Source organism: Tenrec ecaudatus, chromosome 8 (assembly GCF_050624435.1).
Source record: "Tenrec ecaudatus isolate mTenEca1 chromosome 8, mTenEca1.hap1, whole genome shotgun sequence".
Taxonomy (NCBI): Eukaryota; Metazoa; Chordata; class Mammalia; order Afrosoricida; family Tenrecidae; genus Tenrec; species Tenrec ecaudatus.
In genome coordinates this window covers 162,038,007-162,063,739 of record NC_134537.1, presented here as the reverse complement: position 1 = coordinate 162,063,739, position 25,733 = coordinate 162,038,007, and the positions used below count along the sequence as shown (strand labels likewise).

The window sequence follows — 25,733 nt, the reverse complement described above, 5'->3', positions numbered from 1 at the left end:
TTAAGGAGGGAAAACAGAAACAGATGGCACAGAACGCAAGAGGAGGAGCATTTTTGCAGTCAATTCCATGGTGAGCCCACACTTACCTTTAACTGCACTCTCTGAGCCCGGGTTTCCTCTATCTTCTGCCGAATCTTATCTTTCCTATATTCTTCATAGGCAAATGGATTTACCATCAGTTTCACCTTTTCAAGAGGAAAACAAATAAATAAGCAAATGAAGGAATCCTACTGAGCAGCATATTTCACATACATTATGACCACTAAGCCAAAGAATTGATGGACTCCTTAGAAATCTTAAGTTTACATTAGGAAAGTACAAGGGAGTTGTAGAAATGGGTACAGATGGCCCAAGAATCATTTACAGAAAAACAAAGTGTCACGTTTACCTTGTGATAGAGCCTTATATCCATGAAAAATCCATGCATGTATGCCCGGAGAAAAGGTGATCCAATTAGATGCGTGAGTCCTGGGGAAATTAGTCAATTAGAAGAAGGCAGGTCCTTATACAATTTTCATGAAGACATTTTTACCGAGCAACTGGCTTTTAACAAGATGTCACCTCTGAGTAAAGGTTAGCGGATGAAAAGTACTGATCTTCAATTAACTATGGAGGGAAAATTAAATCGATTGCAACTACATCGTCCTTATTTTAGGAGTTAACACTAAGCTCAAGAATGACTTTTTAAAGTTCATATGAACTTTGACACCCTGGTTACAAAATGCTCCTCATACTAACGGCTCTCTGACTTCTAGAAGGGTCTTCTCCTCCTGTAAACAGTTAGGGGTCTCGGGAACTCAGGGGCAGGCCACCTTATCCTACAGGGTCACTAGGAGGCGGCACAGACTCCATGGCAGCTGAGTTTTGAGCTGGAGCTTCCGTGAATCAGGTCAATTGCAAAAGCCATTTGGGGACCAACAACAGGTGGGGAGCTCTTCTACTGTCGCGCTGGGGACCTTTCCTATCTCGTACCAGTTACTTTATGACTTGCAAATACTTACACAGAGAACTGTCAGGAGAATTTTATCATAACAAGGCCACAAACATGATTGTACAAGATGAGGAACCAAATCAGTGCTACCAAATTCATTATAAATGGAAAAATTGCAGAATTGGTAAATGTGTGGCTAATTATAACCTTGCACTTATACACCTGCTTACTTGTGTAAGTGATGCCTTAGTAGTTTCTGCCACCCCCACAAAGAGACTGCACCTTACATACACTCGTGAAGAGGAGCCTGCGTGGGTGGGCTATGGAGTGAGTCCTTTGTAAAGGGGCCTCCCTCCGTGGTGCCGGTGGGCTGGGTGTGGGCACTCGCTGCCATCAGCCGCACTGCAGAGGGGGAGGCTCCTGCACAGACGTATGGCCTCAGAAGCCCTGTGGGTCGCAGTGCTTCGACGGCGGGCGGCTGAGTTTTGGTGACTTTTCACATTAAGATAATCGAATTCTACACAGAGACTCTGTGGCAGCAGCATTTCTTACCGCTAGCTCCACAGAACACTAGTCTAAAGAGATCTTCTGAGGAAAAAAGAAGGAATCTTTTATTTCACGCACAAGTCGTTTTGACAAAGTGAATTCAATTTTCTTTGTTTTAAAAACATTAAACTTTAAAGGGCTATTTTTGTGGTAACTGGAGGAAAATGATTCTCGCCTGGATTAAGAAGTGTTGAAAACCTCTCTCTTTATAACTATTTGTCCCTAAAGGCAATTGAGCTGGCTCAATCCCTAAGTTTTCTCACTCTTGACAATGACCTATGCAGGCCTTTCCAATAAGAGAGAAGATGACTAAATTCACTCTCGATCCTACAAACCAACGTTAGGCTCGTAGAATACACATGCTCCTTTAAGGGTTAAGGAGTCCTCAATCTTTGTCTTCTTCATGCAAAACAAGGATGTTGACTAAGTGGCACAGCGTGGATAGTGCTTGGCTGCCAGTCAAAAGGGCAGGGGTTTGATCTCACCAGCCACTCTACCAGACAGAGAGTGGCAGCTTCGTCTTGGAGATGCTTGGGACAGCTCTAGTCTGCCCTTCTACAGGGGCACTAGGAGCTGGGAAAAACTTGATGGCAATGAGCTTCTGGGCTGGGGCCTGAGGGATTAGCATGGCCGAGGAAGAGTGCAGAAAACCTGAGATTCAAGTCCAATTCTCACATTCATCAAGGAGCATCAAAGAATGTGTGAGACATGGAATTAAAAGATGGAATTTTTTCCATGCGCTTTTTGAGATTCCATTACAACACCAATAAAACCTCTGGCAAGTTACTTTAAACTTTCTGTGCCTCAATTTCCTGAAATCTCAAACGGAATTATAACAGTGCATCCTCCAGGTCTGAGGATTACGTGCGCTACATGCAAAACACTTTAAAACATGGTCTGGTACATTGTAAACACTGCACGCATGTTTTTGTTCTTAGATGAGGACTTAGCCTGTGTGTTCTACGGATTTAGTCTGCTATAAGCACGCCGGAAGGGGGTGGGGGTGGGAGTGGGGTGTCAGAAAGGATCTGCTTGTAACTTGTGAGCTACCTTGGGGGGAAAAAAAAGCACTGCTTCCGTGAAAACGAGTACCTAGCTAGTGTACAGAAGGAGCCCTGGCAGAGCAATGAATTACGCATTGGGCTGTTAGTCACAAGCAAGGTCAGAAGTTCAAAACCACTGGTCATCCCATAGAGATGAGGCTTTCTACTCTCACAAAGAGGTACAGTCTCGGAAACCCACATTGCAGGTTCTACCCTGCTGTCTAGGCCTATGAGTTGGAATAGACTCGATTGGGCGGGGGGAGGAGATAATGCAGGAGTCATAGAGCACTAGTATGCTATAAACCAACTCCTTGTTGAAAATCAAATAAATAACTAAAGCTTTATTCAGTTGGGTGCCTTTATCTGAACCTCTAAGCAGAGAGATGGTAAATTTGATACATGGTAAGAGTTAATAGTTGTTTTGGCAAAAGAGAAGATGTACAAAAATCAGATAAACAAAGGTTAGTCAATTCTAACACTGAAAAGCCCAAAAATAAAAGCGTAAAAATAAGTTTCTGAAACAGTTTTATCATGTTTTTTTACCTAAATTTTCCAGATCTTTCTTGGTAACAAATTTGTAATCATCGTACACCGTGCTCTCTGGGTTCTCTTCCAGCTCCTCGGTCAGGTTGTCTAGGAAGGAGCACCACCGGGGAGCAGGGCCCAAAGCCTGTGGGGAGTTATTAAAACGTTACAAAGTGTACAATTCGAGTGGTGTCAATTAAAAGTTGACTATTTTACAAACATACTGTTTACATACAGTAAAAATTGTTTTTCGCAAAAAAGCACTGAAGAAATTGTAACACGCATAATGAGTAAGTATGTATAGAAAGATAACCAGTGAAAGTAAGCGTTTAAGTTTATAAAGACAAACAACTCAGTTTGGGATACACAGATGTTAGTGAATGTCCTCATACCACATGATCAAAATGCAGACGAATAGCATCAGACACCTTCCAGTAATCAGCATCCACCCACTGGCCCCCGTCCCTTTTATCCAAAGAATCAGTAAGTATGAAAATCTACAAAGGCATATTTGGGGTACAAGATTTGTCAGGTTTTCTGCCAAACCAAGCAAGCCTAAAGTGAAAATAACCAATTTTAAAGTGTTTCACCTAATTCCTAATTTCAGTTCATTAAGAATTAAATTCTTCGTATGAGTCTTAAGCAGTGGGCTGCTGTCCCCACCACCAGCCACTCGGCAGGAAGAGGAGGCTGCCTGCTCCAACCAAGACCCCCAGGCTCCGGACCCACTAGGAAGCAGAGCCAACTCCAGGGCAGGGGATCCAACTCTTCTGAACCTAAAATGGGACACCCGGAACCATGACTCAGTTCCAGTGAAAAGTTTGAGGAACAAATGAGTGAACAACAGCATTTCTACCTCACTAAAAAAAAAAAAAAACAGAATATGGAAGTTTGAAATCTAAACACTCCACTGAGTCGACTGACTCACCCCGCCCCAGCGAGGGTGCAGACCAGACGTGTGCCCATGGGTTTCCATGACTCTTGCTTCTCGCTCGGAACGACTGGTGGGTTGGACCCGCTGACCCTGCAGCCTCATGCCTAGCCCGCTGTGCCACCAGGGCTCCTCTGAAAGCTATCTACCGCCACAAAAATACAGTGTTGATACAAATCTTTTCCAACACATTGAGATCAACACACCTTCCAAAGGAAATAATACTCATTCATTGGAAACAAACATGCCTCTGACATTCTCCCCCTTGGAAGACAGAGCATTGAAGCCAGACCAAAGGAAGTGCTAAGGACCCTTTCTGGTTGATTTTGCTCATCATTAATTACACCAGGGAAGAGAAAAACAAGAACCACAATGGAAGGCACTGAATCTAGCTTAGAGTTTGGGGAGGAGAGGCAAAAGGGAGGGGAGGGATGCGCACATAGAAACGTGCTGGGTAGCACTCTCTTCAGCGAGGTACTGGATAAGGGAAGCCGACTGATGGGGGAAAGAGCCGGTGCCAGGCATGGCCACACACATTGTTCTGGTTATCTGATTCTGCCCAGCTGGGGAGGGCGGTTCCTCCTCTCCTGCCCACCCAGGGCTGCGCCACGACCATGAAAACCAACTCCGAAACAAGACACCCACCAAAGACATCGCACAGCAGCTTAATCATGCAACTTTTCTGAACAAAATACGGGTTTTAATAAACTAGGCGTTTAATTCTAACTACAAATATCAGTTTAAAATAACTATGAAGAACCTTCACGAGATACAAGGATTTTTTTGTTTATTCAATGTAGAACGTATTTGAAAGAAATTGCTGACTTACATAATTTTACGATAACAGCGAGATCAACACATATTTATACTAAGTGCTATTACCCTGTTTCCCCGAAAGTAAGACATCCCCCCAAAAGACGACCTACTTAGTTTTGCCTCTCACTAAAATATAAGGCACCCCATGAAAATAAGACCTCCCCAGAAATAAGGCCCCGAAGCTACCGCAACTTTGGACTGCGGCGGCGGGCGCCCCGCGCAGGTCACTGTTGGCCGCAGCGCAGACGAGCAGACAGGAAGCGTGAGGTCTCTTTAATAAAACAATACACAATAAGTGTGTACCGTATTCTTCTTCATGGAAAAATAAGACATACCCTGAAAATAAGATCTTGCGCATCTTTGGGGGCAAAACTTAATATAAGACACTGTCTTATTTTCGGGGAAGCAGGGTATATATAAAAGCACTATGCTAAACCCAAGACATTGATTACAAGCACCCTAAAGGAATTTACAATCTAGTGGAAGCTGAAAAATGGACACACACTCATTGCCCTAAGTCAGCTCCACTCACTGAGGCCCTACAGACAAACCAGAACTACCCTTGCAAGTTCTGAGACCGTGACAGGAGTAGACAGTCTCATCTTCCTCCCACGGAGCAGCTGGTGGTTTCAAACTGCTGACTTTGTAAAGGAGCAGACTCTGGGTGGGCTGGGACACTGAACAGATCCATGTCAACATAGCAGCAGGAGGAAAATACTCGAGGAAAAGAATGAAGCGATGAGCAAGTGAGGAAAACCGCAGGCCACTGTCTGAGGGTGAGCGCATTCAGACCTTGACAACAGGGACAGAAGACACAGGAAGTCACGAACCTGCAGATACGCACTCTAGCAGACAACGGTGGACCTAAGACGACAATCCTCGGCTGGTCTGCGAGAGGGCAAAGCGCATTATGGGTGCTTTTCTAGCACATAAGAAAACCTAGCTACTGCCCTCCCCACTTCGTGTGTCATTTATTTTGTTCGCTGCTGGGTTTCCAGTACCTAAACAGTGCCTGCAAACAGCAGCTTGTCCACATATACACCATCTATGAATGCAACCATTAATTTGATGTGCACTGGGCTCTATTTTAAATGATCGAATTTTCCCTATTCAGATAAAAACACTCAAGTACCTCACGATAAAACTATTGGATAGAAGAACTTTTGTCTCTGTGTGTATGAAAGGCATGTTTATTTTGGATCCTAAGCAAAAGACCTGAAGATAAAAGTTTTACATTCAATTCAGTTCAAAGCCTACAAAAAGATGAAGCTGTTTTTACTTTTTACCCTGGGAGGGGGAGGGGAGAAGAACACCAACAAATAAGCCAGTCATGAACTTGCTTCTCACATAGGCCAATTTAATAATGTTCCACTGCATTCTTCTGCTTAGCTATGTGGAAGCTAATGGAATTGTTTTCAATTGCCCCTCCGGGGGCATGTCCGGTTATGATAACTAATCTCTTACATCAGATTTGTGACCACTAAATTTTATATGAAGAACAATTTCCATCAAAAACAAAATGACTCTGTGGGGTCAGCTTTCATGATCGTGCTTCCAGAAAGAGGAGACAGAAATGCGACATCAGAGACACAGCAAAGCTGGAACGACTGATGTCTGTGGGTACTCCCTGCAAGCTTTATTTACAGGAGCGCCTTCCTCAAGGGCCTACCTGAGCTACAATACCACTGGCTGAAGTAACCAATAGGGATGTCTATATTCGGTACTGGAACTGGCCAGACCGTACAGCTATCTGAATTTGTAAAAGCCTTCCAAGAAATGTACAAATGTGCTTGACACATTGGATGGATGGATGGATTGTGATAAGAGTTGTATGAGCCCCCAATAAAATGATTAAGAAAAATTATTTTCATTGCTACTTAACTGTAATTTTGCTACTGTTATGAATAGTAATATAAATATCTGATATGCAGGATGAATTTTCATTATTGCAAATTGAACATAATTAAAGTATAGTGATTAATCACAAAACAATATGTAATTATATATTGTGGAGTATTTATTTCTAATGATAGATGAAATTTTGTCGGAAAAAAATTGTAGACGCCTTCAGCGTGCAGAGATTTGAAACTTACCAGCACCCATAATTTCATACAACGCTGTCTGTAGTAATACCTACACACCTACGAGAAAGTCCAGTTAAGAACTATTGCTCAAACATATGTACTAACCATTAAAGCTAGTGAGCAGCAAATTGAAGAATTCTACCACCTTCGTCAGTCTGAAATTGACCAAACAATCAGAATGTATTGATAAATGCCAGTGATGGGTATGCAAGAGTGGGAAACGAAGAGAACGTAATTGGAAAGTATGATGGTGATAGAAATGAAGCTGGAGATTGATTACATGATAGAAGCACTTCTTCATTGCAAATCCTCTTTATCAATAAACTAACAGCGACTACACACATGGACTTCACCAGACAGAATACAACGAAATAAAACTACTAGTACTGCGGGAAGAGCAAGCAAAGCAGCTCAATGTCGTCGGCAAACACAGGCCGTGGAGCAACTATGAAATGGGCCATTAATTGTTCTTTTGCAAGTTCAGGCTGAAACTGAAAACATTAGAACAAATCCACGTGAGCCAAAATACAAGATCCCTTGAGTCTATGCCATCGGAATGTAGCCAACATCTGGAGATCGAGCCTGAGTCTATCCCACCTGCATGTGGGTAGAGGCTATCTCAAGCACAGATTGGACACACGGAACACTACCAACCAGCCGTGGATTACAGCAAGAACAACGCTCATGAAGAGAGTGGACTGAGTAAGGGTACATTGAGGGGCTTGTAATGGAGGAACCGACACAAAATGTCTATGAATTGCTGAATGTACACCTAATCGTCTGTGGTGCACACCTTCACCTAGTTCACAACAAAGACTAAAATCGTTAAAGCAGTAAAAACAAAACCCAAACAAACAGACAGAAACAAGACTCCATAACTGAGGCTTTGAGAACGGGGAACAGGCACTCTTTCGCTCCGTTGTGCAAAGGCTCACTATGAGTTGGGGCCAGCTCAATGACACTTAACAACGACAATGACAGAAATACGACTGGGTGAGCAATCCACTCATAATTGCTTCTATGAGCCATTTCCTTTGAATATTTAATTAGGGTATTTTGACTGTGTGTAATAATAGCACTTTATTGTTATTTTAATCATCATTGATCTGTTAAATCATCCTTGATCAATCTACCTATTAACCCTCAGCCTTTCTGCCTCCCACCGACCCAGTGATTTCTCAAAAGGCCAAAGAAGCAGTACTCTTCTGTCAGCTCCCTATGAATTTTAAGAAACTTCTCTCTGTATCAGTGATTATCAACTTGTGGGTCACAACCCCTCTGGGGGTCGAACAACTCTTTCACAGGGGTCATCCAATTCATAACAGTAGCAAAATTACAGTTATGAAGTAGCAATGAAAATAATTTTATGATTGGGGTCACCCAACCATAACATGAGGAACTATATTAAAGGGTCACGGCATTAGGAAGGTTGAGAACCACTGCCCTATAGACATCTCTATATATTTGTATGTACATCACATTGCAGGAAGGATGCAGGAAGCATCGACAAGATGGAAAAAATACAAAGTCACTATACCAAAAAGAACTAGTTGACAGTTTATTTCAGGGGGTAGCAGCTCAGCAAGAACCAATGGTGCTGAAGGAAGCAGTTCAAACTGCACTGAGTGCATTAGCCAGAACCAAGGGCCCAGGAACTGGCAAAATGCCCACTGAAACGTTTCAACAAGCTGAAGAAGCACTGGAAGCACTCTCTCGTGGAAGGAATCCTTATTTGTGCCCCTTCCAAAGAAAGGTGACCCCAAGAGCATGTCAAACTATTGACGCTGCACACAGTACAATTTTGCTGGAGCAGATCCAATAACGGTTTCAGCAGCACACTGGCAGGGAACTACCAGAAACTGAGGCTGGATTCAGAAGGGGACAGGAACAAGAGACATCAATGCTGGTGTCAAACGGAATTTGGCTCAAAGCAAACAATACTTGTGTTTCATTGACTGTATGAAGGCATTCGACTGTGTGGATCACAATAAACTGTGGATCACCTTGAGAAGAATGGGAATTGCGGAACGCTTCACAATGTTCTGAGGAACTTGGACACGGATGAGGAGGCAGTTGTGCCAACTGCATGGTTTAAATTCAGGAAAGGTGTGCCTGAGGGCTGTGTCCTCTCACCACACCTGTTCGATTCATATGCAAGGATAGACCGTGTCTCCCACCCTCTTCTGAAACTGCCCGGAACCTCCGGCCGCTCTCTGTCAAAGTTTGCTGTAACCACTGCCGATGACCTTCAGCAAAATGTTATTGGCATGTGATGTCACTGATGTTGTTCTATGCTTTGAGCATTCTGTGGGTCACCTTTCTTTGGAATGGATACAAATATGGATCTCTTCTAGTCAGTTGGCCGAGTGCGCCAGTGCTTCCGTAGCTTGCTGAGCAGTCCACCACTTCCTAGAGCCTTGTCTTTCACTACGTGCAGCCTGAGCTGCTGCCTTCAGTACCATATGCTGCCTCTTGAAACGGTTGAAATGTGGACGAGTTCTTTTTGGTATAGTGACTGTGTGTTCCTTTCATTTTTTAAAAACTTTTTAGGACACATTTTATTGGGAGGTATCAGATATCATACCATTCCATAGTTCAATCACAGCAAGCAGTATTGTACAATTGCAACTAAAATCATTTTCAAAACATTTGCTTACTTCTTAAATACTCCTTGCTATCAGCTCCCCTTTACCCTCCTCCCCCACTGGACCCCCCACCCCACCCCACCCCACCCCACCCCACCGCACCCCACCCCACCCCACCGCACCGCACCCCCCCCCACCGCAACTCTTATTCTATTTGTTGTCTCTAGAGGTTCATCAATCCTGGGCTTCACATCCCAAAAAAGCCATGTATCAAAAATTCAAGAGGGCCACCCACAATGACAAAATGCATCAGAGATAAACCCCAATATGAAAACAAACAAACACAGAAAACATTTAAAGCAAATCAGACCCAAAGAGTATGGGGTGGTGACAAGTGCAAGTCAGGGTCACCATTTTGATCTCCTACAGGCATCTCTCCAATACTCTTTGAGAGAACCAGTTTATCCCCATCATTTTCTTTCGATGCTGCCTGCATCACTCCATATTTTGCTCACTGAATCTTTGAATATTGCAAGGCAAAGCTCTAATTTCTTTAGCTGTTTCAGCTGAAGATGCGCTTTTTAGCTTTCTAACCTCGTTTCTTTGCACATTTCATTATATTTGACTTTGTCTTCTCGGGTTGTCCTTTGAAAGTTTGTTTAGACCTTGGACTTCATCATTTCTTACATTTCCTCTGATCTACGACCGATCATAAGCAAGTCTCAGCGTCTCCTCTGACATCCACTGTGAGCTTTTCTTTCTTTCCTGTCTGCTTCATGACCTTCTGCTTTCTTCATGAATGATGCTCTTGATGTCCTCCCACCTGTCAGGTCTCTGTCATTAAAGTTCAATGAGTTAAATCTGTTCTAGAAATGTTGTCAAAATTCAAGTGGGTTAGACTCAAGGTCTCACTCATTTTGGCTCTTGTGGGTTTGTTTTAAATCTCTTCAGCTTCAGCCTGAACCTACATATAAGTAATTGATGGTGTGTTCCACAGTTGATCCTTGGCCTCATTTGAGTCCGATATTGGACTTCTCCATCGCTTCTCCCCATCGATGTAGTCAATTTGATTTCTGTGTATTCCATGTGAATGTCCACGTGCACAGCCCCCTTCTGTGTTGTTGAAAAAGGTCTTGCACAATTCTATCATGCGATCTCCAGCTGTTTCTATCATCAAGTCTGTATTTTCCAACTACCATTTCTTCCTCTTTGTTTCCAACTTTTGCATTCCAGTTGCCAATAATTACCAATGCATCGTCTTCACAGTCAAATGAAAATTTTATTTCTTCATTCGAAGCTTTTGTGGTTGGTGTATAAATTTGAATAATAGCTGTATTAGATTTCCTTGTGTGCAGATAGGTATTATCCTATCACAGACAGTGCTGTACTTCTAGAAAGAACTCAACATACCCTTTTTGAGGATGACTGCTGTGCCATTCCTTATCGACCTGGCATTTCCAGCACAGTCAACCATGTGTTGTCTGATTCACAGTGACCATGACCAGTCCACTTCAGCTCACTAATGCCTGGGATATTGATGTTTACATGGTCCAATTAATTGTTGATGACCTCCAATGTTCCCAGATTACTACTTGGTACACTCCAATTTCCAGTTGTTCATTGATGTTTGCAGTTGGCTGCTCTCACTCTGAGTTGTGACCTATCAGCAAGTGATGGTCCAGAAGGATTTACTAGCAAAGGCTTTCCTCTGTCCAGGCCGCGATGGGTGGCCTTCCTGTGAGCAGGCAGCTCATCTTCCAGCAGGCTCTCTGACAGGGTTCTGCTGTAGTTAGGAGGTCTGTCAGTGTGTCCTACGGTGGGGGCTCGTGTGCTGCTGTGGAGCTGGAAGCTATGCCCCATTGGTATTTCAAACACCGGCAGGGCCACACAGTGAACAGGTTTCAGCAGAGCTTCCAGAAAATAGAACCAACTAGGCAGAAGGACTAACGGTGCCCACCTCTGAGGAGTAAGCCACTGAGCATCTGGTGAAGAGCAGGAAAACACTGTCAGAGACGGAAAACCTCCTCAGTAGTAAAGACCTCACAGTAATGTGCCTGCAGCAAAATCCATACAGAGTCACACAAAAATAGCCACACCTTCACACATCAGCTATGAGGTCAAATGATCCAGAGTGGGCCTTGCAAACAACAAGCTACACATTTTTGCTCTCAGCGGTTTTGATTTTCAGCTGAGGTCTCGGGAGCTGCACCGGCACTACCACTGACCACGAGTATTACTGTGGGACATAAAAACAGGTTGCCAAGCCTGCATCTCTCGGGTGGACTGCCAATCGAGCAGAAGCACAGAGCGTGTCACCAACTCCGAGGAACACGCCCGTCCTCCTCTCCCTTCATCACTGTTAAAAGGCTGTACCTGCACCAGCATGCCTTCCAGACTGCCAGCAGCCGACCAATCAAAGACCCCAAGCCCGAGCGAGACAAGGGAAACAACTGGGCGGATCAGAGGGAGTCGTCGTGTACTTAAGCATGTAATTGCATTTTCAACATAATTAGCTGCCTAATTGCACATCCAAGTTTACATGCATTTGTGTGAGCAATTATGATTCATTTAAAGGTGCTCTACTTGTAATGTTTTGTTCGCTCATTCCTAAAAATCAGATTAGCCGTGGAGCAATTTGATTTCAACATTTTAAAAGATTTTGAAAAGGGAAAACTTATTATCTCTCAGAGTTTCACTTTGATTTAGCTGCAAAGTAGTCAAAGGGACTGAAATGAAACAGTAAGAAAACCATGGTCAAGGGGAAACAAAAGGAAGGGTTCTTAGGTGCTTTCTCACTGTTTGCCAGCCAAGCCATGGTTGGCTTTCACTCGGATGCGTAAGCACAAGGGAGGGCCGCTATTCGAGGGCCGAGGGAGAGAGGGTACCTCACGCAAACCACTTTAATATAACATTTAAACATAACAAAAACTACAGCGAGCTTTCGGTTGACGATGGCACACTAGCTCCTGAGCCTTGTTAAAAGGGGCGGAGGGGCGGGAATGCGTGTAAAATGGACAAGAACAGAAGAATATAGTGGCTAAGGAAGGTAATGTGGCTTAAGCACAATGAAGAAATGAAGAAAGGTAAATGAGTGCTCACACTTGAGATACCACAGAGAAGAGAGAGTCATCTTTTCCCTTAGGATTTGAGATCAGAGCAATGGATCTGGGAAGACAGAGGACCAAGCACAAGACCGAGTAGAGTGGACTGATGGAGTTGACGAGCTGCTGAATTCCCGCGCACGCTTCAGGGGAGCAGAGGACAATCCTGTAGAGAAAGTGAGGCCAAGCTGCTCCTTCTGGGAGTCACCCGGTGACTGGATCTAGGGGCGGATGTAGCATCAACCAGGCCACTCTCCGCTCGTTTTCCAGCTCCAAGAACGCCACAGGCCACGCAAAGACTTAAGTGTTGGTGTGCGTCCACTGCTCCCACTGCTAAGCCTCCGCCATGCCCAGGGGAACCGCAAAGCTCCACCTAGTGGTCACTGGGTGCCCACTCATTCGCCATTGGCTGAGCAGTCGTCATGAAAACCACCATGGACACAGAGCCCCAATTTAGCATTTCAGTGTCTTCTTAAATTAGCAAAAATTGCCAAAGATCACTACTTATTTTTAAAAATTGATGAACAATGTGTTAGGCCTTTCCCCGCCCACCCACTGGAGATACATCCATGAACAACAAAAAAGACCATGAATCCCTGCCCTCCGTGAGTTTGCATCCTCAAAAAGTGGACAATATGCAAACAAGTGAAAGGCAGTATAAATTATGATAAATGCCAGGTGCTGTGGGGAAAAACAGAGGAAGATAACGGAAACCACAGGGGAGGGGGACAGAGGGCAGTTAAACGCTCTCCTGGAAGTGACATTGAGGAGAGGATGCAGTGAGCCGTGAGAACATCAGTTAGTGCCAAGGCCTTGAGAGATCAGAGCTGCTTGGCATGTTTGAGGCTCGCAAGGCCAGCCCAGTGTGGCGCGCGTAGAGAGAACCAGGAGCATTCAGGGGCGCGGGTCATGCTGAGACCGGTAGGCCACAGCGGGGCTTGCATTTTACACCGGGTGAGATGGAAGCCACGGAGGGTTTTGAACAGAGGCGTGTCCATGATCTGACTTACACTTCAGAGGATCACTGGCTGCTGCAAGGATGAACTGTGGAGGAAGCCAGAACAGACTGGTGCCGCAGCCCTGTTTCAGACTCCCGCACCAGTGCAGGTGAGTTAGCAGTGGTTTGGAACAAGTTAGCAGCTGTGGAAGCACTGAGAAACAGATTCTAGGCGTCCTTTAAAGGCCGAATCAATGGAAGGTTTGGCATATGGTGATATGAGGTACAGAGGTCGAAGAGACTTGGAAGTCTGTTTTGGTGACCTCAGCAGTTGGCTGGGCTACCCAGGGTCAGCGCTGTGCAAACCCTACGGTGAAACAAGCTGGTGGGGGTCAGAAATCCAATCCCGGACACAGAAGGTTAGAGCTTACCGTCTCATAGCCGAGTGCAGATTGAGAGGTGCTGTTAGCAACAGGGGCTCTCCAGTCGGCCAAGGGATACTCAGGAGTCCCAGCGTACCAGAGGATGGAGCACTGGCTGGCTCTTCCCCACCCTCACAGTTGTTATGTTTGGACCACGGATGCAGCCGCTGTGTCTAGCCACCTCTTTGAGGTCTTCCAGTTTCTCCCTGACCCTCTACTTTAGTAAGAATGAAGCCCCTTCCCAGGAACTGGTCTCGCCTGACGATACGTCCCACGGGCACGAGAGGAAGCCTTGCCATCCTCACATCCAAGGAGGACTGCGGCCACAGTTTTCAAGACAGATGGGTGACCATCTGGCTGTCCATGGTACTTCCAATAGTCTTCTCCAGCACCGTCATTCAAATGCATCCAGCTTCTCTGGTCTCCCTGTCGCCGTCCAGCCTTCACGTGCCTAGGAGGTAACTGAACACACCATGACTCGAGTCAGACACACTTCAGTTCTCAAAGCAATGACACCATTGCTCTTTGACACTATAAAAGGATTGTTTTGCAGATGGGTCCAATGCAATTCACCATTCAATTTTTTTTAAAATTATGGCTTCTCTGAGTACTGATTGGGAACCAGATAAAATGAAATTCTGGACATCGTAAGCCTTTCCTCTGTTTATCAAGATGTTGCATACGGGTCCATTTGTAGGGAGCAAGGTTTTCTGTACACTCGGTTGCAATCCACCTTGTAGGCTATGGTCTTTGACTTTCATCAGCAAGTGCCTCCGGTCCTCTCCGCGTTCAGTAAGGAAGGTGGTGTCATCTGCATGTCGCAAGCTGTTAATAAGCCTTCCTCTAATCCTGATACCACGTTCCTCTTCCCGTAGCCAAACCTCCTGCATTGTCTGACCCGCGACAGTCTCAATCAGTACAGTGGAAGGACGCAGCCCGATGCACACTTTTCCTGAAGCCACGCAGTAGCCCATGTTCTGCTGAACAGCCTTGTGGTTGAAGTGCAGGCTGTTCTGCACGAGCCCAGGTCACTGAGTGTTTTGCCGAACAGCCTTTTGGTTGAAGTGCAGGCTGTTCTGCACGAGCCCAGGTCACTGAGTGTTCTGGAACGCCATCGGAGCTGCTACTGTGCCGGCAGAAACGCACAAGGGTACAACTAATGCACACACCAGTTTGGCATTCTCAAATGGTTAAACAAAGAGTAATCGTCTGACGCTCAACTCCATTTCTTGATATATACCCTAGAGAAGTGAAAATGAAACTCACAAGCATTTGTAGCGCCTATGAGAGAATGCCTTTCTGTTTCTTAAAGTAAAACACAAACTCACAGCAGTATTCACAATAACCAAAAGGTGCAGGCAATCCAAGAGAATATCACCAGATAAAGACATGATCTATCAAAACAATCAAGATACTCAGTGCTGGTACATAACACAGTACTATGAACCTTGAACACATGAAACCCAGCAAAAGGCATCAGATACAGCCGGCTATAAATACTGTGTGACTGCTTCACATGAAAGGTCTCGCCTCCGTTCCCAGTGGAGGCGTGGGGAGAGACCCTTAATCATCTTCCACGATCACCGTCAGTTTAAAAACAACCAGACAAAAGCAGCTTTTCTTGAAGACCTTCCATTCATTCTTCTCTGAAGAGTCTTGCCTGCTTCTGCTACAGGCCCCCATTTCCTGTGCGGCACGGTGTCACCCTGGGAAGACCGGGGCTGTGGCAGCACTCCCACCTGGAGTTTGTGGTGATGAGGACTCCAGGGCTGACAGTCTCCCACCCCTGTCGTGTCGCTGCACTAGCACACCAGCTGACACCTTGAGCGCTGCACGCGCACATGCACACGCACCCCTGGGTACTAGAGGCACACCGCCAACGTGTAGCCTATGAATACCTATGTACCCTTTTGATCACACACCTGGTAACGAGCTCTCCCTTTGATTTCTGCCAAGATGCGCACAGATGGTTTCTGTGTGTTCTCCTTGGTTACCACGTCAGTGTTTCCTGGTTCCTGCCTACTTCCTGCAGGCAAAGGTCTTTCAGCGTATTCTTATCCCCCCCAATTCTCAATGCTGGAGTTTATGAACAACAACAAAAGTAACCTAGTATTTAAAAATAGCCAAGGATGGAAACTGGGCAGAAACTATGGAAAATGCAAAACGCCCTCCTTGGCCCCCACCCAATGACATCTACCAGTTTTCCCTGAGTTACACACCTTCACAGCTAGTGTCAGGTGCCCAGGACAGCGTCCCCATTCACCAGTGACTGATTCTTGACAAGGTGCCCACATGTGGAACTAGGAAATCCTGAAGGACCCATTTGAAATTCAAGCAGAATACGGTTTCCCTTAAGTGTCCTCAAATAAAACCAAAGAACAACTGTCTACTGGCACACGGACAGGGTAGGAGAAGCAAAATTTGACCCATACATGGAATCAACTCAGGCCAATCCTAAAAGCACTTGAACTAACTTTCTATCGTCCTAGGAAGAGATGTGTACCTCTAAACCTTAAAAATATGCATGTTTCCCTCCAACACGACAAAAAGAATTTCCACAGACACCAAAAGGAATTTATGAGAGTGCGGGGGACTGGACAGCAGAGCACATGTGCACGCAAATGACATCTATTAATCTCTGGTCGGTTAAGTCCTATGACAGATCCCAACTATTTTCAAAAAGGATGTGCAGGCTCTACACAAGAAAGATACACTTAGAGCGAAGCTGACGCACGTCCGTCCAATGAAAGAAACGTCTCAGAAGGCGCTCCAGGGCACTGAGCTCTGCAGCTCCGAGCCCGAGACACTCCCGAGAAGACGCTCCAGCACTGCTTCTGTGCGGCAGTGCCACGCTGCGAGAAAGCTCTGCAGGCCAGCGTTTAGCTTTGGCTTCGTGATGAGGTCAAGAAAGGTCTATTTCTGTGGCTGAACCAAAACTTTGCCTTGGGGGTCTTGGCATCCAAGGCAAAAGGAGAGCACCGGAAAGATACGACTTACCCGACGCAGGGCAGCCCAGGCCCGTCTGGAAGAAAACTCCGCTTTAGGCTAGGGCCCAGGAAGCATGTGGAGATCTTTCCTGGAGGAGCTCGCTGAGCCCCTCCGCGACCCGACAACACAGAGGAAAGGAGGGCCCTCGCGGGCCGAGCAAGCAGCAGGAAGGCGGTCTAGCGGAACTCCGCAAAGCCGCAGAGCCGCAGTCACACACGGCCGCTCACATCACACCGACTTAGAGATGCAGCTCCTCAGGCACGCGGGGGCCGGTTTACGTGACCCCTGCACATCAACGCCACAACAACGCGGAGCATCCCTGGAAGCCCCGCCCCCTGTGTCTGGCGGGGCGGGGCTGCGCAGACCGCTGGCTGCAATGATGGTAATGGAGAGCAGTTGTGGAGGGCCTCTCCTTTCTAGGTCGGACATTTCTACAATGTCAATTTTGTTTTTAACTAGAACACTTATAAAGCAACGCAAATAACATCCTTTAAAGGACACAAGAAGCACACATATGAGGAAGTTTCAAAACGTCTGTGGAAAATTGGCCTTACAAAATAACAGAATTCCCCATAAACTTTTTGAAGCCCCTTCGTATGCAGTGAGATGCCAAGTAGTAACACGGTACTTAAGCTATCACTCTGAAACGTTAATTGACAAATAAATACCCCATCCTCCCAAGCAATCACCCTAAAAGTTAATTACTGTCTTCTTTCACACCTTAATGTTTCTCCCCATCCCGCCCCCCAATCAACTGTGACGGGAAATCAGAAGGAACTAGTCCAGCCCATGAAAGCAGAGTTTACGTGGATCTAGAGACACGTAGAAAAACAATGGCAATATGCAAGAAACACAGACAGGTGCATCTTTCTTTCAATATGGTCTCACTACTATCACATTAGACTTTGTTTTGCCACCAAGAACATTATTTTGTTCCTTGTATGTAATCTAAATAAGTAGTCTGTGCCGGATATAGTTCAAATCATCAGAGGCTAAAGGCAATCATCGCTTGTGACCGCGAAGAGCCCACCACTGCCAACCACGTGACCATGCTAAAGCAACCACCCGGGCACCTGCCAAGAGGACGCTGAAATACCAGTGTAACGTCTAACTCAATCGCGTCCCAAACGAGACTGTCAAGACATCAACGGGGTCTAGCAAGCATCAAGATGGAGACAACCAGCGGCAAGGTTTTGTGGCCAATATTGGACTCTAACAAAAGAACTGACATCTGAATGGGAAGCTGCCATTTATGTGGAAAATAGGCACGCCAGAATGCATCACAGCGCCAGTGGAAGTACAGCCAAGCACGTGACACACCGTGTAATAAAATGGGTGACGCAGCTCCATCCAGTATCTTCTTACAGACATCACCGTGGCTGGTTAACCAGTCGGAACTGAAGTTAATTTCTGCAACTATGACAGGATGCTTAGAAAATTGCTTCCTGGATGTCACACACCAAGGTGTCTGTGTCCCGCTCTTCTTGTGACCCAGTCTGTCGTGATGGGAAATGGAGAGGATTTCCTTTGTTGAGAAGGATGCTGCAGATATGTTTCCACCTCACAGTGTTAAGATGAAAACAGGAAGCCCACACTTCCCCTTTGTAGAGACACAAACAGCTTGTTTATGCGTAGCAGAACAGAATAGTGTGCACCTGACAATTGTGCTCTACTCCTCCCTCAGGGATTCCTAACTACAATCGCAAAGTGCGCGCCTTCGAGAGCAATTCCAGGTGAGATTTGGTTTCATCTGGAAAGAAAATTCACTATAAAGAAAGGCATCTGCTTTGCATGCTCCTCCCCTGCTCTTGGTGGCATCAGGAGACGTGATGACAACACAGAGTCTGACGCCGGCTGGGCTGGGCTCATGCCCACGTTTCTTTCCCTACGAAGCTAGCTATCCCCCTTCCATCGGACGTCTTATCCTTCCGGATCGGGGCTGCGGAAGCTCTTCTCTGCCGGGGCCACTTGGATATTACAGCATCATTCTCGGGCCACATGTCAAACATGTCACCAACTCCCCCTGCTGTGGGGGCTGGAGGCCTTGAGGTGGCTGGACTGAGGGTTTCTCGGACTCTGAACAGCCTGGAGGATGGGCATGCCCCGCCCCTTTTCTGGCTCATCATTTTCCAAACTCATTTGGCTTCCACCACCCCTTTTTCAGGAAGAAAAGGCTTCAGCATCCTACGGCAATAAACAAAAGGTTTGTCCTCTAGTCCATAACCCAGGCTAAAAGGGAGGCATCTGCTTTTGCAGGCCCCATCCGAAACATTCCTAGGACGCTTGGCATTCTGTAAGAACAAAATTAAGCACAGGTCTCACTGGCATTACTAGGCCTGAATCAAGATTTCTGCGTCCCAGCCTCCCGAGTGAGCAAGCGTGGGGTGGCGGGGTCAGAGGGCTGCTCTATGTAACCTTTCCAAGACCTGACAAATCGGGTTCTATGGTGTCCGGTTTCTCTGCGCTCTCACCAACATGTGCTATTTCCCATTTTTTTCACTCAGTCATCCTACAGGGAGTGAAATGCTATCTCATTGTGGTTTGATCTAGTCTTTGGGTGGCACGAACAGTTCAGGACTAGACTACTGACCAAAAGACTGGCGGTTCAAACCCACCTAGAGGACCTTAGAGGACAAGCCTGCAATCCGTCTCTGAAAGGGGGACATCTTAAGGCTCGATGGGGCAGTTCTACACTCTGCATAGGGGGAATCGAGTCAGCATCAGCAACAACAACAGCTAACGATGCTGAGCATCTTCCCACGAGCTGGCAGCCATCTGCAGAGCCTCTCTGGATTTGGAACAGCGCGGCAGGTAGGCACATGGTACATGAGGGTTCACTGCGGCACAATTCCCAATAGCCCAAAGGTGGGAACCACCCAAATGCCCATCACCGGTGGCTGCATAAACCAAAGGTGATCCATTCACACAAAAGAACCCCAGTCCACCACAGAGAAATGACGTCTGGACACAGGTCACAGGAGGATGCAACGTGAAAACTTCATGCCGAAGGAAGCAAGCCCATCACAAAAGCACAAACACAGTATGGTGTCGCTACTGTGAAACACAAACAGCAAGTGAGGAGAGAGCAAAGTTTAACAGTGGCTTCCAGAGGTGAGAAGCGAGGGTCCAGAGGGAAGTGAGTGTACACCTAGAATTAAATTTTTGTCTAGAGATGGAAAATATGATCATGCACATTGGTGTAATGATTGGTTGATGGAACTGGTTTCGTAAAATTACACGGTGACAAATGCTGGACTGGTACATGTAATAACTATATTTCTTACAATTATAAAGAAAGGAGGTATGTACCTTTCAACTCAATGACAATTTAACGGAGTTAAAAATAAACCTGCTTCATGCAGCTCTATCTTTTTCTTTCTTTTAGAAGCTGTGGCAGGTCGGTCCCTCCTACCCCTCCAGACCAGAAACTGTCTTCCCAACTCCAAGAGTCTGAATCCGTTCAGCAGGGTCACCGTGAGTCAGCACCAACCGGAGGGCAGTGGATTGTGCCACGCTGGGCATCGGGTACCTTCCTTCCAGGCTCTTGCTCGTCTCCTGCTTCTTAGAAGCATGCCTTCTTGAGGTGGACATGACAATTCCAAACTTCTCCCCGCAGCTTTCTCCAACGCTCCTTGTTACAGAAACACGACGCGGGCTTCTCACCAAGCCGGGAACCTTCACCACACTGGCTCCCGGGGCAACCTCTTGTGAGGTACCTGCCCTACCCAGCCCATCCCCAACACAAGGCTTATCCCCGAAGCGTCCGCTGCAGGGGACCCCCAAATGTCATTTGTAAAGCAGGTGTGGCTGCTCCAGCCAGAGTCCCCTCATTCTGAACCCACTATTAGTAGACTGAAACACAACAAAAACGTCTTCTACCTTACTCTCTACTCTGACACTCGGGCGCACTCGAAGCGCCAAAGAGCCGATCCTTATCCCACCGTAGAAAAATGATACTCTGGCACTTAAGAACCATGTTCCATGTGACTGGGAGCGCAGAAGGGCAAGTGGAAAATTTAGAAGCTGGTATAACGACAGCCAGTGCAGTCTTTCTAAGGTTCACATTTCGTTGGTCTTAGCCTCTTAAATAGAGATCAGGGTTTAAGTCAGGTAGATCGGGCTAACCCCAAAAAGCAAACCCACTGCCATCTAGTTGATTACATATCATGGCAACCCTATGAAGCATTGTTTCCCAAAGTGGGTGAAACCACCACTGGGGGCGGGGGGAAGGGCGGTGGAACGATTCAGGGGGGCTACAAAAGCAGACACCTACTGCTTTTGTGGAACCTGGATAATGAGTCAGAGTATAAAAGTACAGAGCAGTAAGTAAAAAAAAAATTTTTTTTTCCTTAGCAAGGGGCAGTAGGCCAAATAAGTGTGGGCACCTGGTATACAGTGTTCCTTAGACGGTAAGCCTTTACAGGCGCAGGCAGCAGATCTGAGCAGCTGGCCCTACGAGGAGCAGCCCGATGCCTACCCACTGTTGCCACCAGGGGTCCTTAGATGAAAGCTAAAGTAGTATAAAAATTAACCCTGCAAAGCCCTTCAGAAATGCCTTCAGTAAGCCAGGCAACACATTCCCTGACTCTGGAATGGAACCAGACACAGCAGACCACTTGTATCTAGGAGCCACCCCAACCCCCACCCCCAAACACAAACCCAAACCCTCGTCGTCTTAAATTACTAAAACGATGTTCAGCTTGAGCATGTTATGTATGGGTACTGCTCAAGGAGGCCTTTTGAGGAAATTCTACCCGAGAAGCCTCCCTCCCCATCTGAACCAGAGACTACAAAAATTAATGAGGAGTTTTCTTAATTCTTCCAAGGAGAACTAGCACCATTCTAAATACAGGGAGAGAAAGTAATTTATTACCTGTCAAGAATTCGATTGCTTATAACCACCCCGTGGGGCAGAGTGGAAATGCCCGATGGGGCTTCCGAGTCTGTAATCTTTCTGAGAGCACGCCACCAAGCAGCTCCCTTGTGGGGTGGACCAACGGTCTTTCTGCTGGCGGCTGAGTACACGACCACAGAGCTAAGAGATCTCCTTACAGGCAAGGGAGCTTCAAAAAGTCCATGGGAAATCCATGATCGTCTCACTCGTTTTCCATGAACCTTTTGACGGTTCCTTGTAGAATGGCTGCTTTACAGAAGCAGGGCTGAATTCTCTCAGTCGAGACCAGGTCCCCCATCTCCAATGGAGTCGGTTCTGACTCACAGCATCCCAACGAACACCAGACAGAAAACACCACCCTGTCCTGTATCATCTTCACAATCACTTTGCTGAGTCCACTGCTGCGGTCACTGTCATTACAACTCATCCTGAGGGTTCTGCTGCTTTGTTGAGCCTCCACTCTACCAAGCATGATGTACGTCCTTCTCCAGGGGACATCTCCTGATGATTTCCAAGTTACCTAAGGAGTAACCTGGCAGCATTTCTTTGGGACGATTTGTCCCTTCTTCTCGTAGCCCACTAGAATATTCTTCACCAACAGCAGACCTCCCTCACATGCATCAATCCTGCGCCTTCGTACTCATGCCCAGTTCTCACATGCGTTTGATTCGGGCACATCTTGGTCCTCGTGACACCGTCACTCTTCAACATTTTCGAGCGGTCCCGTGCAGCAGGTTTGCCGGGTGCAGGAAGTTTTTGATTCTGGACTACTGCACACTGAAGGCTCTCTCAAGCCCTCCTCCAATCCTGCGGGCTTCTTCACACAGTCTATCTTCTGGGATGATGTGCTTAGTATACAAATTGCCTAAGCTTGCTTACAGCCCTGATGTCCCGATCATTGCCTCTTGGCCAATGTGCACAAGCACAAGGGAGTGCTCTGGAATTCCCATTCTTCCCAGCGCTACCCAGAGCTGGTTACGACGCACACAGTCAAATGCCTCAGTGCTGTCAGTAAAGCACAAGTAAATATCTTTCTTGTATCCTCGGCTTTCGGCTAAGATCCAGCGAATGTGAGCAAGGATGTCTATGCCTTGTTCCATGTCCTCCTCTAACTACGGCTAGAATGCTGGGCAGCTCCCTGCCACGTACTGCTGCAAGCATTTTTAAAGCATCTTCAGCAAAATCTTACTTGTACGTGATGTTAGTACTGTCTGGTGATGTCTGAATTCTTTAAAATCACATCTCTTTGGAATGGGTACACACATGGGTCTCTTCCAGTGGGTTTGCTTGGGAGCGGCCTTTTTGGCAGTGATCAGGGAGTGTTCAATGTTTTATCAGCCTGTTTTGAAACATTTCAACTGGCATTCCATCAATTCCCAGAGCCTTGTTTCCGCTAATACCTTAATGCAGCTTGGGCTTCCTTCCTTCAGTCCCACTGGTTTTTGATCACATATTACCTCTTCCATCGACTCCTGGTCAATCAATTCTTGTTGGCACTGTGGCTCTTCTGAGTTCCTTTCTTCTTTTGATGCCTGCTACATTGTTCAATTATTTTGTCCCTGGAATCTTTCAAGTGGAGGTTTGAATTTTTTCTTTAATTCGTTCAGTTTGAGACGTGCTGAAGGTGCGCTTCCTCTGTGGCGTCCCAAGTCCAGGCTAGCGGAGTTGGCGTTTCTAACTCGTTACGTGAAAGACGCGTGAACAGGGACATGACTCGTTCTCACTTTGTGTCTCTCAACAAATATGTTCACACAAAAAATGTCTCTGACTAGTAAGATTGTTTTTTTTCTGATGTATATAAAACATTTTAAAAATAACTTATTTTTATAATCACATAATACCCAATTTTTAATGAACAGAAGCTTACAAAAACCCAACGAAATATTAAGTGGGAAAATGCAAGGAGCGGATACATATGAACAACATTATAGACCAAGACACTGGGGAAAGGTGACGAATCATTCCTGCATTTGTCTTTGGATGGCGAGCAGTGGTGGCGTTGTCTGGTAACTGCTGGACTACTTACAACAATGCCACGAGTTCAAGTCCACCAGCCACTCTGAGAGGAGGAGGAGAGTATCTGCTCCCATAAAGATTTATAGTCTCAGAAGTCTGACGTGAGTCACTATGAGTCAGATTAGACAATGAGTGTTTATTTTTAAATTTTTCTTCTACTATTCTGTATTTTCCATCAAGAACGTTTTCCTTATATAATGGAGGAAAGCAGACTTTGCTTTTAAAAACCTGATTTCTTACGCTTAGCAACTGGGTTTCATCTTTGTTTCCTAATTATCCCAAATAACATTCTTGGGGTCATTTTCCTGGCTCACACTAATGATTTGTCGTCATCTTTTGAATACATTTTGCTCAATACCACAGTCTTTCTAAAAGCTATTTTAAAAAGAACCAAAAAACAAAACAAAATCCAGACCCACATCCAGACCGTGTTCTTACTCACTGGAATGTGCTCCCTTTTCAAAGTATCACATTGATGCTCACTAAGCACACTCATGCGCCGGGCGCCGTGACAGGTGTCGGCGTGACTGTGCTTACTCCGCACAACCGTCTTCTGCCGCCGTTCCCCAAGACACTAAAAGTCCCGCACACGGGACGCGGCTCATTCGATGCCCCCAGGGCTTCCGTGAGAAAGCTCCGAACGGAGGCCCTCCCTCGTGGGCGCGGTCAGACAGAAAAGAGACGCTTCCAGGGTTAGTCCTGCCAACTTGTCGATTAACCTTGCACAAGGAGCCGACTCTTCTGCTAGAAATTAAGAGCCAACTAGGTGACTTCAACACACCCTTCCAGCTTGAATATGCCACGCTCAAAAGTTTCCCTCGGAATATACACCGAAAAATCCTTTAGCATGGAAAGCATTTCAGCAACGACGTGTCCACTTTATGTCCTGTCTTGTACATCTTGTGCTATGTTGGCTGATTCCCCAGGGAACTGTTTTCTTTGCACCTGGCACTACCAAGAGACTAGGTTGCTGCTGGTTCTATGGAGTGGGGATTTCAAGTACACTCATTTCTATAGCGCTTACAGCTCTTTGCTTACATAAATATTTGAGGAAAATGTGAGCCGTCATTTTGAGGATTCAACGTGGAAACAAACACGTATAGAACCGTTTTAACATGTGCAAGTGAGCCAAAGAGATCTCATTTCTGCTTTTTTTGTTTTGTTTCTATTTGTTTATTTAAATAAGTGATTATTGCGCTTCTGACGTTTACGTAGCAACTTGGGTCCCCATCTCAGTTCCTACATAAATTGTTCGGGGACATTAATCACACTTCTAGCAGTGTGCTAGCGTTCTCTTCAACAGCGCTGTGGTTGTTCCACTGCAAGTCTCCTGCCCTTCGTCTCCTTTAGCCTCAGAGTAACTGCCCCTGCCTCTTTCTGGGGGTGGGGTGGGGTGGCAGTGGGGGGAAGACTTGCAAGGGGGCAGGGGGCAGCACATTGAAGCCTCGCCCTGGAAGACCACCTCAGGGGTCCCGGTGCTTCCCCTGCCGGGAGCTGAGGCGTAACTGTGAATCTGCTGGTCTCCAAGGTGGGTCTTGTGAGGAGAGCTCTTCATTTCTGGGGAAGGCGCCTGACTCCTTGATTAGGAAGCATGAGTGAGCCGTCAGTGCCAGCTGTCACTTGAAGGCTCACTTGCCTAAGGAGGGCCTAATCTCAAGGAAGGTGTGTACAGTCCTGCCGGTGACCCCGCTAAAAGTAGGAGTGCAGGCAGGAGGAGAAACCACGGGGGGGGGGGGGGGGGGGGCGGGGAGGTCGCCTTCCTCCCTTAGCCAGCAAGGGCCCAAGCTTCAAAGGCTACAAGAGCGAGACGTCCTTACTTATATGTTCTACCTCTGGGTTTTCTTAGGAAAGGGTTTATCTCTGAATGGAATCATTATTAATTATTTTGGGTGAGGCATTCCTTTAAAAATGTGT

At 46.3% G+C, this 25,733-nt stretch overlaps 1 protein-coding gene across 1 annotated transcript in view; it reads right to left on the bottom strand.

Annotated features, from left to right (window-relative positions):
* NOL10 (nucleolar protein 10) overlaps positions 1-25,733 on the bottom strand; it is a 95,244-nt gene that overhangs the window by 23,746 nt on the left and 45,765 nt on the right. Inside the window, exons 14-16 of the mRNA XM_075557104.1 lie at positions 3,064-3,190; positions 389-468; positions 87-185 (exon numbers count right to left, since the gene is read on the bottom strand). Of these exons, the coding sequence (XP_075413219.1) occupies positions 87-185; positions 389-468; positions 3,064-3,190 (306 nt within the window). The remainder of the gene's footprint in view (positions 1-86; positions 186-388; positions 469-3,063; positions 3,191-25,733) is intronic.